General features: G+C 55.9%; 1 protein-coding gene across 1 annotated transcript; it reads right to left on the bottom strand.

Annotated features, from left to right (window-relative positions):
- Positions 1-9,449: 9,449 nt before the first annotated feature.
- GPR3 (G protein-coupled receptor 3) lies at positions 9,450-12,569 on the bottom strand. Its single transcript, XM_065886709.1, has 2 exons — positions 12,511-12,569; positions 9,450-11,454 (listed from the first exon to the last, which is right to left on the bottom strand). Exon 2 carries the CDS (start codon positions 11,447-11,449, stop codon positions 10,457-10,459), a length of 993 nt encoding a protein of 330 aa, XP_065742781.1. The 5' UTR covers positions 11,450-11,454; positions 12,511-12,569; the 3' UTR covers positions 9,450-10,456.
- Between the last annotated feature and the right edge of the window lie 321 nt (positions 12,570-12,890).

Here is a 12,890-nt window from a genome sequence, read left to right as displayed (position 1 = left end):
CCTATTTCCCAGAGCTAATACACAGGTGCTATTATTCAGAAAAAAACTGGTCAACTTTGGCCAACAGTGAGGTTTCTTCTCTTCTGCCCTAACTATTGTGTAGCCTCTTGTGCTGAAACTGGCTTCTGGCTTCTCCGGCTTCTCCGGCTTTCCGAGCCCTGAAACAAAGAGAAACAGGATCTGTCTCTACCCAGCACAGCAAATGGTTATAGTAATTGCCAAAGCCTTCATCAACCCCTCTGGCTTGAGGAGAGGGTGTAATCGTGGGTACTGCCACTGTGTCGTGGCTGAATCTCCCCCTCAGCCTTCTTTCTGTGAACTTGGGGCGTGGGGACCGAGTCTTTAGAGGCCAGCATGCCCTCCTGCAGGGGCTGCTCCAGAGTGTGCCCTCCTTCCTCTCCTAGATCACACATCTCTGGCACAGGGCTGGCGTCAGGCCCCAGTGCTGAGCGTACCAGACGGTGTGCACCCCCTCCTTGCCTCCCACTGTGCACTCTGGAAGCTGAAGGTGCTCTCTTCAGAACTCTAAAATGGCTGTCGAAGGTGCCCCCGGCTGCAACCCAGCAGTGACCAAAGTGGCAGGTGGAGGGCAGTGGTTCTCCCAAATAGGAGTCCTGGGGCCTGGCTAGGCCAGGGTTTGGGCCTAATGGCTTTGACTAAATTACCCCCATCCCCCTCCTCTCCGGAGAAGGGGGAGCCAGCGCTACTCACTATCATTCTTCTCTGACCTTGAAGGGGGCGGTGTTGGCCTGGCTTCTGGAATGGACGGAGTCTGCCTTGGAAAGGGCTGGGGGCAGGAGGAGGTGGGGAGGGCCACTGCCTGCAGAAGGTAGGATTAGATCATTAGCTCAGTGACCTCCTAGGGTTTCGATATGCTGTGTTCTCATCCTACAGCTGGTTTGGTAATGATCTGAAAGTCCCGGAGAGCAACAGCACAGCTCTGCCCGATGCTCTCATTAAAATCTATGCAGCCAAGCTCGGCGCTTTGTAGCAGCCGGCCTTGCGAAGCCTCCTCAGCTCGGGGGGGGCGCTGGGGACCCAGTCAGCCGAGAGGCCCTCTGGGCTCTACTTATGCATATGTGCACCAAAAAAAAAAAAAAAAAAAAAAAAGCTTCTTTAAACACAGAGCCCTTTAAGATGATAAAGGACCCTATGCAGGTAATTGTGTTATCTTTGGAATCCTGTAATTGTAGAATGCAAAGTTTAGTGATTATTTAAACTGGGCTAAGGCTGGTAAGAGTATGGAGCAATGGCCCCTAAGGACTCTAAGGGCTGAAGCCAAGGAGCCGCCTCCCTTCCCTATTCTGCCCAGCCCAGGGGACCTGCCCCCATTCCTGTGGCCCAGGGGCCCAGCTTCCACTCGGCAGTGTCAGAAGTGAGTTGTGACTCTGCCTTGGTTGTGAGATGAGTACATTCCAAGGGAGCAGCCACGGGGAGGGGGCAGGCTCAGTGATCCCTTGGAGGCTCCGAGCAGCTGGCCCGAGCTCCAGCTCGCCTCCAACGGAAACTCAAGCGCCCTCAGAAATGACCCTGGCCGCTGTCACCGCAGAGCTGAGGCAGTGTTGTCAGGGCTAATGTGAAATCTCTTCCCGTGGCGCCGATTCTCCGGCTCGGCAGCGCCATCTCGGACAGATTGAGGTCTCTGTGGCTTTGGTGACCCTGCGTAAGCATTTCCACCGTGTCCCAGCTCTGCTTTCAGCCTGCCGCCCACTGCAACCCCCCTCACCTGACCTCAGGGCTTGAGGAGGGGGGCAGTGACCCCAAGGCCAGGGGCTTTTGCTCAGGAGAGAGGTCAGGCTTCCTGGGGGCTTTGAGCTCTACCGGGGTTCAGCTGACCTGGGACCAGGTGTCACCCAGAGATGTGCCTCAGGAAGGGCTAGGGAACAATTTTGTTACTGTATTAACTTTAGTCGCTTAACTCACTTGAGAAACTAACCAATTTTTACTTTCTGTCTAGAATGATGTATGTGTAGGAGAGTGAGCCGTCATGCTCCTGAAGTGCCTTGTTTTCTCTGATATAAATATATTTATGAGGATCTGGTCCAGTGGATTCTTGGGTGTGTTTGCCACATCAAGATTTTAGGGAGTGGGCTTGTTACATCGTGGGGTTACAGTCTGAAGATGAGTCCGCTTCCCCGGAAGATGGGAAAGGAGCTTGAGAGGCAGCTCTGAGCTCTAACCTTCAGGGGTTAAGCCAGACCCCTGAAGTGACCCTTTCCTTGTCACCCTATTCCTCTCAGGTCCTTAGAAGGAGGTCTAGTTTTTCAAAGCCCCATGCCTCCAAGCCTGGTCCTACTTGAGTCACTGCCGGGCTCGTGTGTGTACCACATTAGCACCCCAGTGACCTGAAGATTCTGTGTAATTGTTTTACGTATACATGTGAATGCATAAATGCCAACATCTTAAATAATTTGATAAAGTCTTTGTAACCACGCAGCCACCTCTGGGGTGTGTGTGTGTGCGCACGTATATGTGTGTAATGGGAGAAGCATTTATAAGGGGGCGACTGATGCCACGGGTGGTGGCCAGAGCTCCAGAGGGAGGTCGGTGTGGGTGGGCTCGGAGGGCGGGAGGCCTCTGGGTCTGGATGGTGCACCCTGTGTAGGAGGGGGGTGGGGATGAAGGCCGGAAACCATTTTGGGTTAGGGTGAGACCCAACTGGGGGACCTAGAGGCCCTCAGCTGGCTGAGAGGGGGGTGCTGGGGCCAGGGAGACTCCTTGCATCAGGCAGGAGAGGAGCACAGGCTGAATGCTGATGCTGCCTCCCAACATCTGGCCGGCATCTTGTCTGCCTCTCAGACCCAAGCAACTTACCTTAAATAGAATGATTTACAATGGAATCCGATAAAAGGTTTAGGGTGCTGCATGTCCCTTCTGCCTGGGAAAGTGAGGGAGCTGGGTTTATATTCTGACCCCCAAAAAATGACCTACCCAGGAAGCAACGGTTGTTCCGAGCCCAGCTGCTGGGGGTGACTGTCCCTGGGGGTAATTTATGAGTAGACACCCAGTTCTGGGCCCAGCAAACACAGTGCGCTGGCCCCAGGAGAGGGTTGGGAGCAGGGTTGGTGACTTGGCTGGTCACGCCTGCTGTTCAGAGAGAGTCACCCGCTGGCATCCCAGGAGAGGGGGCAGAAGTTTTGAATTGTCAGCAAGTGCTGCGCCAGCCACTCTGAGCTCATCGCTGGAGGTGGGGTGCAGGGGAGGGGGCGCGGGAGCCAGCTCGCCCCGGGCGGAGCCCCTCGCTCCACCCTCCTGCTCAGGCCTGTGTTTAGTCAGCACTTGGCTTCCCGAGGCCGGTGACTGACAGGCAGCCAGACGCCCGCCCTGGGAGAAGACAAAATGGTGGCGTCAGGAGCCGCCCTTGGTGGGGAATTGGAGGGAAGGAATGTGGTTCTGGGAAGAAGGAGGCCTGAGCTTGAATTCCGGCTCCTCCGCTTGGGAGCTTCAGCTCTTTGGGCTAATCCTGAGAAGAATGAGCATTTACTACTACCTGCCCAAGACCGCATACATTTTATTTCAACCTCATGAACCAAGGGTCTCCCATTTTACACATGAGGAAAAGATTCAGAGAGGTTGAGTTGCTTAAGATCACATAGCTGGCCAGGAGCAGAGCCATAGTTCGCACGTGGGTCTCTTGTGCTCTGTCCACCATGGAACTTAAACCCTTTTCAGAATCTCTCCATCTAGCATCATGGTCTTTGGTGTGAGGGGGTGTGTTAAAGGTTTTCTGTTACGGTCTACCCTACCCCCTGGTGCCCAGTTTTATAGGTGATGGTTATTTTTGCTCTTACTTTGAAATCAAGTGGGCTAGACTGAGGGTTCGGCTATCCTAGACCTTTAGAGTTAGAAGTACCCTGTGCCCTCAACTGCCTGGAACAAAGTGAGTTCCCTAGGTATGGGCTGGGGCTTCCGTCAGGCATGCCTTCAGTATATGCACACACCTGTTCAGATGGATGCATCTATGCACACTCGGACATGGATACACACGGAGATGTGCACACACTGCACACAGAGTCCTATCCTTGTGCAAACAAGGGCACAGATCAGCACACAGTTACAGGAACACACAGGTGCAAGCAGACCTCACACAAAGTCCTCAGGAGCCACCCCTCCCTTCGTGCTGCCTCCGCCAGTTCCTCACTGCCCCCTCCTGGTCACCCAGCGGCCAGGGCAACCTGGCACCACTTCCTGTAAGTTCTGCTCTGGGGTGGTTGTCAGCTAGTTCCCTCCCAGATCATGAGGCTAGGGGCTGTTTCAGGTGCTCCCCAAAGCCAGCCTTAGCCCCAGGAGAAGAGGTGTCTAGTGGGGGGCCTGAAGCTGGAAGACAAAAAATAAGCCTTTCACACCCAAAAGAATCTCTTCATGGTAGAATTGTCAGTACCATGGTGGCAGGAGTCCTGCAGAGACACCTTCCCACCACAGCAGGCAGCCATCCCCACCCTTACCTGGGGAATTGTGCACACACCTGCTGACGCTCTGCATACATATTTAAAGAAGAGTAGATATCCTGGCTGAGAAGTCAGAGGTCAGCTCTTCTAGCTCCCACCTTGCTGCTCCCTCTGGGCCTCAGCTTCTTCCACTATTCAATGAGGGGTTGACCAGGATGATGTATGCTGCACCCCACACCCCCAGCCCCCTGGTATCTCAGTATCTTGGAAACTAACCTCTCCCAGACGTGTTCCTGAGTAAGGCACATCCATAAACATGACCCCATGGACTCCTCAGGCCAGTTCTGCAAGGATTACCAACACTTTAAAAGCTTTTTATTCCTATTTTATAGTTGAGGAAACAGAAGCACAGAGAGATACAGCAACTTGTCTGAAGTCACACAGCAAGTTGACAGCAGGCATGGAAATAGAAACCCTCTTCTTTCCAATGCCCCAGGCTGATTGGTAGAAAGTAGAACACCCTATGGGCTTGGGTCCAGAGCCAAGGAGACAGGAACTACAGAAGCAAAAGCCAGAACCTCTGCCCTGAAGGGTGAGAACCCAGAGGAAGTGCCAGGCTTAGGCATTAGTTGAGTTCCACCACTCCCCACCCCTGCCTATAGACTGCAGGAACCTCAAGCTCCCTATTCCTCTGCAAAGCCAGTGGCTGGCTATGGGGGTTCTCCCTATCCTGTGGCTACTTGCTAGTTCATCAAGGTAGGCACACACCGGAGTGGTGTGTGCACGCATGCCTGGACTCCATGGGTGTGCACACACAGATGTGAATGTACTTACATGCCTACAGGTATACTTAGATGTACATTCATAGGCATGTGTAACATGTAAATTTGTATGTTTGCAACCCTGTTGCAAACGTGATACATTTGTGTGTTTAGGTGAAGTATGTTTGGATGTATGTACCTAAATGGTCTTTGCGTTTCTGGCGGGTGAATTTATGAACAGGCAAGATTTTGCCTGTATGCTTATTGGGTTTGTTCGTGAGTGTACTTGGGTGTGTGCAGATGTTCACATGCATTTGTGTGGAGAAGTGGGGTGGGGCATGTCCACCCACATGACTAGTAAGTGTGTGCAAAAGTGCATTCAGGGAAAAAAAAAAAATGCATTCAGGGAAAGCTCAGGTGACTGGGTACACATGAATCCTAGAATGCCCTCCCATGAGAATACAATACCAGTGCCCCCCCAGCCCTGGTATAGGGGGTGCCCTGCCTGGCTCCAGCCAGGCCCTGAGCTCATAGCACCCCCCACCCCCCGCCTCGCACTCTATTCCCCAGACCCATCCTGCTTGGCCAATTTGCAGCCTCTCGCTCCCAGCTCCCGAGAAGGCCTGCAGCAAAGTCAAGGGGCTGGTGGCCAATTAGTGAGGGGGTTAATCAGGGATCTGGGGACCCCCGGGGGGCGGGAAGCCAAAGGCGGGCATTGGGGTTGGCAGGAGCATGAGCTGCCTGTCATGAGGCTGGGGGAGGGGAGACTGAGCCAGCCGGATGGTGCTGGAAGCCAAGGGTCTGCCTGTGAATTCATGGTTGCTGAGCATTCACAGTGAGGAGCCTGTGTGACTGTGTGTACACTGTGTGCAAAAGACATGTACGTGCATTCAGGTCCTTGCATGTGGTCCTGTATGCAAATGTATGGACATGATTTTGGATGCCATCTGTATGCACGTGTGCAGTTTTGTGCCTGTGTATATGTGGGTGTGCGGTGGTATGCAGATGGGTCTGTCTGGACCTGTGTGCACACATGTATATATAAGGGTAAGTGTGTCTGTGTATACATGTGTGTGCAAGGGCATTGCATACAGTTAAGTATGTGCTTCTGCATGCGAACATGTGCACATGAAGTTGACATGGTCTGTGTACATATGTCCCATGATATATCTGTGTGCACAGGTGTGCGTACCAGTATGCAGATACATCTGGGTGTACGTGCGTGTCTGGATATGTGTGCATGTGTGTGTGTTCTCCGAACAGCCAGAGGCCTGGACCCCCACGTGTGTGCCTGTGTGCTCGTGCCTGTGTGCGCCCAGGTCTCAGCCTGTAGGGAGCTGGGGTACGCGGGGCTGATGGGCTCCAGGCTCCAGGAGAGAATCTGACAGACGAGACTTGCCGTAGCCCCCGGCCCCGGGAGCCTGTTTTCCAGCTTGCAGAAGCTGTGAGTCCGTGAACTCATCTTATATTAATAGCTGCTGTCTCCTCACTTATTGCAGGGAGAGGCGGTCATGGCCCTGGCGGGGGCTGCCCCCCTCCTCTACACAGGACCTAGGAAGGAGGGGAGGAGAGGTGGGCCCCACCCCCACCCCAAGGCCTACCCTGGCAGAGAGGCAGGGTTCTGAGCCCCAGCCTTTTCCTCCCCCAAGCCAGGGAGCCCCCACTGCCCAGCTCACCCTCCTAGGCCTCTGCAACTGGGCGGGGTCAGGCATGGGGTTGGACGACTGGCAAAGGCAGAGAGGCTGGAAGGCTTGACTACTCCCCCCCCCAAAACACACACACACAGGCGCGCACGCACACACACAGGCATGTGGTGCTGAGCAGCCCCAGGCCGAGCACCAGCTGAGTCTGAGGCTGAAAGAGACATAGAGGCTTCAGTTTGGGGGGGGCAGACATGTCCCTTCTCTCAGGGACCCTCAGTTGGAGAGGGGACACAGCCTTTAGGGGCCCCCATTCCAAGGAGGAAAGCCAGACTTCTCTATAAATATTTACTAAGGAGAAGCGTAGCACGGTGTGTTGTATAAACCGCATCTTTACAGCCACAGGAGGGCTTAGCCAAGGAGGCTTCCTGGAGGAAACACAGAGCGAGAAGCACAGGGAAGACCTGAGGTGTATCTGAAGAATCCCAGGAGCAGGGAGAAGCCAGCTAGCCCCACCACGCACAGAGGCCCCAACCCAGGGACAGATTCAGACACCCTCAGGGTGGGCCCAGGACCCAAGGCAGAGACCTTGGCAGATACAGGCTCCCAGAAATGTCTCAGATCCACCACACAGCCACACCCAGACAGACAGATGAGGACTCACAGCATGAGGGTCAATCACAGGCCCTCGCAGACATGAGGCTGGCCAGCATTCGGCCCTGCTGGGCCCTGGAGCCAGAAGCTAGGATGGGGAAGCAAAGGGCCAAGCCCACCCAGGGCAGGAGAGGCACCTGGCCCCTCTCCTTCTGGTCCTTGGTGGGTGCTCCTTGGGAGTGAGGCGGAGGCAGCAAGGAGGCCTGTTCCTACACCGCCCCTCCCAAAGGTCTAGGGGTAGCCTGGAGAGCCCCACATTTTCCCTAGCCGGGGGACAGAGCTCCCTGCCCTGGCTTCCTTTCTTGCTGTGTCTGAGCTGCTCCTGAAACCCATTCCCTCACCTAGGAAAGAAGCAGATTTGGAGTCAAATGGACCTGGGTTCAAACCTCAGCTCAACTCTTTTACTATGTGACTTTAGGCAAATCAGACGTCACCGTCAGGAAGGCCTTTTGGGGGCACCCTCTTTTAGAGATTACACGCGCTCCCTGTGCCCCTTCTCTGTTTTTCTCTGAGGACTCATCGCTCTCTGACATTACCATGTTTTAGCTTATCTCTTTATTACTGTCTCCCCTGGCTAGAATTTAAGCTGTCCACGAGGACAGCAGTGAATAAATGAAAACCCATTACTCTCAGAGCCTCAACTTTCTCTTCTGTAAAGTGGGGAGAGCAATAGTACCACCCAGTGGACCATGGTGATGTTGTGTGCGTTGTTTGCCATAGAACAGGTGATTCCTGAGTGGGGGTCTTTTCCCAGGGACCTTCCAGGAAGGTGGGGAAAGAGATAAGCCTCAGCCAGATCTGGTGGACCCTCCCCACTTTGGGCCTGGACTGGAGCTATGTGTACCTAGGCCCAGGGCCACCCTCCACCAGCCCTGACCCAGCCCCTGTTGGCATGTCCACTCCCCTTGGATTCCTGTGGCTACTACTGGGGAGCGGTCTTGAACACCAGGCAGAAATCTCTGGCCAGGGAAATGGAGAAAGACCTGAGTCCTAGCCTGGCACAGCTGTGTGAGTTTGAGCAAGTGGCTGTTCTTTGGGCCTCAGTCTCCCCATCTGTACAGTGGAGATGCTCCGAGGGCCCCACCTCCAGGCTTTGCCCACCCAGGAAGATGGGGGGTTTGGGTAGTCAGAGCTTCCTCTTCAGCCACACCCCAAACCTGCTCCTGCCCTTGCCTGTTGAACATGTCCTTTCTGGTTCCAGAACACCGAAATCCAGGGTTCTGAACACTTACATCCCCAAATGCACACAAGGGCACACGCACACACTTACCATCACTCACCTTTGCATAGCAAAAAAGCTCTTTCAGCTCCTGAATGAACAGACCCCAACCAGCCACCTCCCCAAATGTGGCAGCTGGCTGTGAGAGTGAACCCCGATACAAATCTGAGTCCAGAATGTCGTAAGCCCTAGGGTTGGGAAGGAAGGAGATGGGGGGCAGGCATTGGCCAGTAGACAGTGCACAGGTTCTGGAAACAAGTGTTCCTGGTTTGAATTCTGGCTCTATCATTTGCTAGCTGTATGACCTTGGGCTGGCCACTGAATCTCCCTCGGCCTGTTTCCTCATCCATAAAATGGAGAAGTTATTATTACCTGTGCCGTGGGATGCTTGTTGGGCATAAACGTGGTAATGGGCGTAGTACACACCCATGACTGGGAAGGGCTGTTGTTAAGAATACCTACATGCTTTGAGTATACACTTCATGCCAAAGCCCAAGCTAAAGCTCATGTGGGCACGATGTAGGCATCTTCAACCCCAAAAGGGTCTAGCAACAGGGGTTCCAGTCCCCAGGGGGAGGTGGGGTTCTTGCCTGGCGGTGCCTGTGTCTGAGCAGGGGGACCCATCAGATTGGCATCCTGGGGTGGGAGGTGTCACCTGCCGGCCACATTCCACCTGGGTCTCCAGCTCCTCACATACCCCACAGGCCCCCAGGCCTGGCATAATCCTCCCATTCCAGGCTGTCCCCCATCAGGCCCCACTCCACCCCCTCCACACACAGACAAATTTATCACAAAATCATTTTTTATTGAGGGTTGGGTCAGGGACAGGAATAGGGATCGCACTGGGGACCATACCCCAGTTGGCAGAGGGGTCTGGTGTTGGCTCGCACCCTTGCCTCCTCTAGGGCACCGCAGGGTGAGGCCTGGCCACTAAGCTCTGGCTGTGGCGCTGGACGCCAGGCTGGAGTGGAGCTGGGGTTGCTCGGCCTGGTCCCGGCTGCCGACCGGGCTGCAGTTTCCCCAAAACGGCCACCAGAGGGCAGCCGGCCCCCAGCGCAGAGGAATTCTCGGTTTCTCAGGTGATGGTTTCTTAAAAAAATAAAAAACCAGAGGCTGGTGTGTTCCCCCGGCAAACCCGAGGGTGGCGGGCCCTGGGAGAAGGCTCTGGTTTCTATGATCTCTTTGATAAAAAACAAGCAAAAATAATAACAAAATACGTGGTTTCTCTCTCTCCCTTTCCCCCCTCTAGGAACTGAGGTCAGAAATGCAGGTGTTGGGGACTGGGAGTACCCTGGTATGGCCTGGATTTCAAGGTGTGGGTCTCTTTTTTTCCCGTTAACACCCATAAATAAATAAATAATAATAGATACTCTCTTTGTATGTGCACATATATACAGATAAATCTTTGTCTTATCTATCAACAGACTAACTAACCTCTCTGACTCTTTAGTTCAGAAACTCAAAAGTAAAGCGACATGGTCAAGGTCAAGGGAGGGGGAAGATCAGGGACTTGGAATGGCACTGTAAAACACCCAGCAGCGTACTGGAACTCCAAGCCAGCTGGGCTGTGCGACATTTCTGAGTGGAACCCTGACCACCTGAACATTCTAGAACCATGGAGCCGGCTGGGCCCTGCAGGGATCTGAACAGAATCCTGTGAAACACCCAAAGTCCTAGAACTCCAGAACCAGCTGGGTCTTGGGGTGCAGAGCTGGAGGGTTGGAACAAAGCCCTGGAGGACCTAACACTCTGGAATTCTGTAGTGGTCAGGGCTGAAGGGTCACCAGGATGCGACTAGACATCACTGGGGGAACGGGATCGGAAGGGGATCTTGGAAGAGGAACAGCAGCAGCAGACAGCCCACAGCACCTTCTGCACATCCTGGTTGCGGAAGGCATAAATGATGGGGTTGATCATGGAGTTGTAGGTGGCAGGGAGCAGGGTGAGATAGGTGTAGAGGGGTGGGGAGTGGGCATCGCCCAACAGGCAGTAGACGGTGAAGGGCAGCCAGCAGGCGGCAAAGGCGCCAAGCACCACGGCCAAGGTGGCAATGCCCTTTCGGGTGGCCACGTAGTGGGAGGCAGGCAGCAGGTGCCGCTGGAGGGCAATCTGCTGGGCATGGCGGCAGACGATGCGACAGATCTGGGCATAGAGCTGCAGCATGATGCCAAACACCATGAAGAAAGCAACGGCCAGGACCACCAGATGGTTCTTGGAGAGTGGATATACCACGCCACACGTGGCCCGGGCATCCAGGCAGTTCCAGGCCAGCACAGGCAGCAGCCCCAGGCCCAATGCGCATCCCCACACTAGGGCCAGCATCACATAGGTCCGCGTCACTGTCGTCTCTGAGTAGTAGGTGAGGGCATTGTACAGAGAAAGGTAGCGATCAACGGTGATGGCCAGTAGGCTGCCAATGCTGGCAGTAAAGGCCATGGCCAGCATGCCGACCAGCACCAGGCTCATCTCTGCCGAGCCAATGCAGAAGACAGCAGCAAAGTGCATGACCAGACCCAGGCCTGCCAGCAGGTCTGCCACAGCCAGGCTGCCCACCAGCAGGAACATGGGGGCGTGGAAGGCAGGAGTGCCCACGATGATGGCCACCACCAGCGCGTTCTCACAGGACACTAGGGTACCTGAGATGCACAGCACTACATCCCAGGCCCTAGGTGAGGGCAGTGGCATGGCTGGGCCTGTGGGCCCCTCTGTTGAGCCCACGCTGCTCATGTTCATGTTTCCTGGGCCAGCAGAGAGCCAGGCCAGGGGGCTGCCTGCACCCCACATCATGGTACCTGTAGGAGAAAGGCCCTGTGAGAAGCTGGCAGGGCTGGGTGCTGAGTGGAGGGGTCTGGAAACAGTGGGAGTCTCACCTCAGGATACCTGGCTGAGTCCCAACGCCTTGTCGCCCCCACTCCTGCCCTGAAGCTCCTTCCAGGGTACCTTTAACCTCTCCTATGCCGCCGGGCTAGCAGGAGTCTCTTTTCCTGGGGATCCCTGTCCTGGGTCTCTTCATTCTCCCTTCCAACTCCCTGAGTCCTGCAGGTCTCTTTCTCCTACATGTGTGACCAGAGGAGGGCAAGATGAAGGACTACCATGAGTGGATGGAGGCCCATTGGATCCAGGAGAAGCTGGGAGAGGCCCAGGACTGGGGGAGGGAAAAACATCTTAAAACTGAGAGCAGCTCTGCTCCCTCCCCACCAGGGAGGATGACGCTCAGCTTCTGAGGCTCACCAGACCCCTCACGATTCTCAGTACTGCCAAACCCAGACTCCGCCCCCAGAGAAAGCTCGTGAAGCTCCCGCCAGCCCCCACCCTGCACTCCTGGGGTAACAACACCTGGGAACTCGGCCTCCCCCAACACACACCCACCTAGACTTCTGTCCCCAGCCAGACCCCTCTTTCTGCCTGGACCTCTGGGTCTTTGGAACAGACACCCCCTGCTGGAAGCATGGATCCCTGAGTCAGACCCCTCCCTCTGCCCGGACACCTGGATCTTGGGCCTGACTCCGCCTCCTGCCCGGAGGTCTGGATTCCTAAGTCAGACACCTCCTCCTGCTCGGACGCCTGGGTCCTTGCCCCAGACGCCTCCTGCCGGACCAAACTCAGATGACCGTCAGTCCCTTCAGGGCCTCGGGTCCCTGCAGGAGGGCTCACCCCGCGCCGGGCTACCCAGCTGACGGCTCTCAGCACTCAGACACTGGCTCCCCTCCTGCTAGCCCAGACTCAGGGTTCCTGGTCTCGACCTCCGACCCCAGTCAGCCGCTGCGAGCCTTATCTCTTGCCCAGCGCCCCAGAATCCTGACTGCCCTCCCGGACGCCTGGTGTCCGCGGCGGGGCCCGCTACTCACCTCTCGGGACCGGGCGCGGCCGGGCCCCGGGGAGGCTCCGCTCGGGTCCAGGCTGCGCAGGGTGTATGCGGACCCCGAGAAGCCCCCACGGCCACGGGAGAAGCGACGTGAGTCCCCCCGCCCCGCCCCCGGCCACCGGTTTGGTGACGTCAGCGGCCCGCCTGGCCAATGGGTGAGCCGCGCTGGGGCGCAGCGCGCGCCGCTCGGCATAGTGATGAGGCCTCGTGCCGCCCGCTCCCCCATTCATAAAAAGCGACCGTGGCTGCGGCCCCGCCCCCTCCTGAGTCGGCCCGCGCTGTCCTTGACGCGGCGCCCTCTAGGGGCCGGGGGTTTCGGGGGCGCTGGTGCGAGAGCCTGGAAGTCCACGGGAGGTTGAGGGG

Source organism: Phocoena phocoena, chromosome 1, assembly GCF_963924675.1.
Source record: "Phocoena phocoena chromosome 1, mPhoPho1.1, whole genome shotgun sequence".
NCBI classification, from domain to species: Eukaryota; Metazoa; Chordata; class Mammalia; order Artiodactyla; family Phocoenidae; genus Phocoena; species Phocoena phocoena.
This window is presented reverse-complemented; position numbering and strand designations above follow the sequence as displayed.

Coding starts and splice junctions, on each gene's coding strand:
- GPR3 (XM_065886709.1), bottom strand. CDS start 11,449: ATGATGTGGGGTGCAGGCAGCCCCCTGGCCTGGCTCTCTGCTGGCCCA.